General features: G+C 23.0%; 1 protein-coding gene across 1 annotated transcript; it reads right to left on the reverse strand.

Annotated features, from left to right (window-relative positions):
- Positions 1 to 375: 375 nt before the first annotated feature.
- Positions 376 to 1709, reverse strand: PGO_120000 (variable surface protein; the record flags this gene model as incomplete). Its single annotated transcript, XM_028688797.1, has 3 exons — positions 376 to 543; positions 667 to 1542; positions 1683 to 1709. The coding sequence occupies 3 exons, from the start codon at positions 1707 to 1709 to the stop codon at positions 376 to 378; spliced, it is 1071 nt and encodes a 356-aa protein (XP_028544598.1).
- Between the last annotated feature and the right edge of the window lie 3230 nt (positions 1710 to 4939).

Here is a 4939-nt window from a genome sequence, read left to right on the forward strand (position 1 = left end):
CCTTAACATAAACCCTTTTTTATTATAAACTGACACCCTTTCTTCTACTGGTGTATCATCATCCATTACACATGTCGATAGAGTAGGCCCTCGTTAGGAAAAAACTATATATCAAGATGTTTCATATTCCTTTCGTGTTAATACATATAATGATGATAAAAGACATCATAGTGGGAATAATTGTAGAGAAACATATAACATTAATTTTCAGTGTAATAAAAAAAATAGACAATTATAAGCTCATAGGGACAACTCTGAACCGTTAACATATAATAGCTTCTATATATTCTTTTTTTCAAAGGTATAAAGTTTTTTATTGTTTTTTATTCCTAAAATATAACCGAGTTTTTTTCAATATCCATTATTATATATTTATTAGGAGTAGTATTCTGACTTATATGCTATACTATACCTGTCATCAATTGAATTGTTATATGTCTTATCAAATGATTCCATTAAATTTAAATGATCTTTATATCTTCTGTTCAACCTTCTCCCTGACATCAATATACGTCTTAGTAAATATGATCCATATGGAGTGTACTGATCATAAGGAAAGGATATGATATTTTTATGAATTTATAATTTACACGATCTAAGTTCTAATATAATCCTACGTTATACAAAATACAGCATAATAAACATTTACCAAAATTTATTTTTAACTTTATATAATATAAATATTAATATTAATATTACAGATATTACAGAAAAAGTTCCTATATTTACACTTGTAATTGTTTCTGTCAATTCGTTAGTAAATGGTTCATTTATTAGCAGTGTATTTGTTCCTTCATTAGGTGATATTTTTGGGTTTGTTTCTGCTATATTGTTTGTATCATTCATCGAGTTATTTTCTGTATTTTCACTTATTTGTTCAACAGTCGGATAATGATCCAAGTGTACATTTTTTTCTAATGGGCATTTACATTCATAAAAATTTTTAATTTTTTCAAGTATAAATTTAAAACTACTGATATCTTTACATTTACTTGATTCTAAGGAGCTCATATATTCTTCATAATTCTGTTTACATGAAGTGCAATAATTAGTATTATCCTTTAATTCTTCTATAATATTATATACTTTTTTAAAATTTTCCAAAATTTCTGATCCGTCATCACCAGAATATTCATCAAATTCATGACATACTTGAATAAACGTTTCGACATCTCTATGCTCATCGTTAATAATACTAGGCTTCACAGTTCTTTTGAACAAGGCCACCAAATTTTTATCATTACTTGAATATTTTCCTAGCTCCATTTTTAGTTTGTAAGAGAAGTATATACAATTAAGTATTTTTTCCACTTCCGATAATTTCTCATTTTCTATATGATATAAGTAACGACCAAGTTCCATGCAAGAATTGTAAAAAGGCTTCAATTTTTTTTCTATATCATTATGTTCTCTATTAATAAATCCATAACAAAATGTGCTAAGATGAAAACCCAGCATCCCATACCCATTCTTATTACTATAATTAATTAAAGCATAATCGTATTCATTATCAAAGTTGGGAAATATCTCATTAAATTCAGTCTAAAAAAGAATGAAATAAGTATAAATAAATAAAAAAATATATATTTCTGAAAAAAAGCATTAGTACATCCACTAGAGTCATGGTCTTTTAATACTAAGCAACATATTGTTTAATTTGGTAAAACATAAAAATATAAGACCTCATCTATAGAAGCATTGGTCTTCATTATATGCATAAGAATTATATGTAATCACTTTATTTGTATTTATTACAATCCATTATGTAAAAGCATAATAGTATAAGTATTATATTTATACATATATTAATTTTTTTATACAGAGATTTTACAAAAAAGTTATGAAATTCATATATATAACAAATTATTCTAACAGATTAAATCATGGAAACGTTATATGATTAGGATAAAGATAGTAACTTTTTAATGAAAAAAATAGTTGATATACATCAAATCCATTATATGAAATATATATGCATGTCTCCATATATGAGCATATTATTTATTTATGTTATAAGGGTCTACCATCATTAAAAGACACGTCAATTATATATAAATCCATCGAACGATATATGAATTACATAATATTTTATTTTTCCCTACTTGGATACTCCATTATATAGAGCAAAATGAAATAGAAATATATACATATATTTTATATTTAATATTTATGTTCACTATTACAATGAACGTGAAAATAAAAAGAATAATTAATGTTATCTGACAAACACAAATAAGATGAAAATACAGTAAAATATTGAATAAAATATTTTATAAAATGAATTTTGCAGAATTAAAAAAAATCCTTAAAAATAAAATGAAATAAAAATATTCAATCAATGAATTAGACGTATAAAAAGAAAAGTCAGAATCAAAATGTCTCATTTAATAAAATATTCAAACTTAATAAATTATATATTTTCTAAAGACGTCCCAAATTATAATGCAACAAAAAAAAATTAAACTATTAAAAAATATTTTGCTCCTTAATAAGCACAGTATCTTTTATTACGCTTAAAAGATATATCAGTATAATGTTAAATAATAAAAAATTAACTACTTAAAAAAAATAAAATAAATAATAAAATATTTTTTATCAATAAAAATTAAATAAAATGTTAGAAATATAATAATGTTTTATTTTTTCCTTTAAAACATAGGGACATATGTATAACTTGTATATTAGCCTAGAATCAAGAATAATAAAAAGTAGAAATAATATCTGTGTTAAATTTAAAGTTGAATTCACAATTATTATTAAATAATAATACTCAGATCCCTATCACTGAAACTAGAAATACAAACATTAATGAGTAATCATTAATAACTCAGTACTAAAGATTTTCATTTATTTATTCAGGGTTAAGTGTTTAAGTCTTATCGTTCATGTTTTAGTTTATTGTTTTCGGGTTTAGTTTTAATATTTATTTATATTTTGAAAATGATTTATGTTATATGAAATCTCGTTTATTTACTTTCTTTCCTGTTTGTGTCTTTATTAAATGTTTATTCATCATATATTTTACACATATGTATATATATAGTAGTTATGATATTATGGTTAAATAATTATGTAATTATAATTTATATAATATACACTTATTTTTTATAATTATTATATTTTTAATATAAAATTAGTATTTAGTGCGTAGTGCTTGTTTTGATGATGTATTTTATTTTTATCTATTTTAATTTATTATTCTATATGTAATATAAATTTTGATAGTCTTTATTTTTAATGTAATTTTTAAGCTATATTTTTATTTGTATATGGATAATTATGTTTTACGTCTCAGATTTATATTTTTTTTCAAAACAATCGTCAATTAGCTGTTCTTTATCCTGCTTTTTACTAACAACACCACCTTCAAATACTTCATATAGTGAATCATCACCCATATATTCCTCATCATATGGATTAAATGCAATCAATGCAATACTAAAACAAACAGTTATCCCCATAACTTCTTCATATAAAATCTTTGTCCCTTCCCTAACAGGTTTAGAATGATATCCATTTTTATTCTCAGTAATATTGTTACCATCGTTCAAGTGCCTCGCTTCCGAGTGCTTTTGTTCTTCAGATAATTTTGGAATTTGCTCTGCATATAATTTCACTCTTTGTTCTTCTGTATCACCTAGAAATTTCTTTTGATCATCATATGTGTTATCAATAACAAGTGCATTTAATATATTATACACTTTTTTTTCTAATTTATTAATTCATTTCCAGAATAGTTTATTAAACTTGATATTTTTTATAATTTATCCTTTAAGACCTGAATTATATTATCAGAATCATCCAAAAAATGTTTTGCAGTGTTATAATTATTTACATATTCCTTGGATAATGATACAAATAATGTATCCATCTTCTTTTTTTTGTTTTAATTATATCCAAAGCGTTACTAACTTGTGATAACATAGCTTTTCCTTTCATGTAATTATTCGTTATATCAAATGTTACTTCTTTTATTTTCTGCACGTCTTCAGAATTCGGGATTCTTGAAAATCTGTATTTAATATTTTTATTTTTGTCTTCAATAAATATGCTTATTTCGGAATTTTTATCGATCTCATTAAAAATAGCATTAATCTCCTTGTAATAGCTTTCTATTTTATAAAATTTTTCATTTTTTGGAAATCGCTTTTCGCATTTTCTTTTGGTATCATCTACTCTTTTTACAATGCCAGACATGAAATCTTTTATATTATTTGATGTACACAAGTTTTCATTTTCCTTAATATACTCTAATAGTTTTTGTAACTTTTCCGATAGAAGATTTTGTATTTCATTAGTTCCTGTTATATTATTTCTTATCTCATTTGTTATTTCATTATTTTAATATTTCTTTTCTACACTCTCATATTGGAATTGATTACTTATAAATATAATTCAATCTAATATTGGTAACTTTAATTTATTCCTACTCTTTCTGGTTGTTCTTCCATTTACATCTATACATGACACTGAAGTAAAAATATACAAGTAAGGTTATTGTATTCTATCGTAATTAATATGACATGTTGCTATTTAAATAAATAAAAAATAAGTTATGCATACATGTATGAACGTTCAAATATTTATTATATATATATATATATCTCTATGTACATATTAATATACATTTTTTAAAATTTAATATACCTAAAAGAATATGTAAAAAATTATATAATGTGGTACTAATCATTTTTTTTTCCAATATATGCTAAATAATGGAATTGGATGCTTTATTTTGCTATTATCCAAATGTATATCATCCAACTTCTTTAAATCAAGTGTTGCTCAATTATATATATAATTGAAAAGTTCTATTGTAAATTAATTTTCACTTATCTAAACTCACTCTATACCTAAACTATAGGAATAAATTAACGCATATGTATAACACACATTATTGTATTTTGTTAACCTTATAATACAAAAAACAGGTAATTTA

This window comes from Plasmodium gonderi, assembly GCF_002157705.1.
Source record: "Plasmodium gonderi DNA, contig: Chr12, whole genome shotgun sequence".
NCBI classification, from domain to species: Eukaryota; Apicomplexa; class Aconoidasida; order Haemosporida; family Plasmodiidae; genus Plasmodium; species Plasmodium gonderi.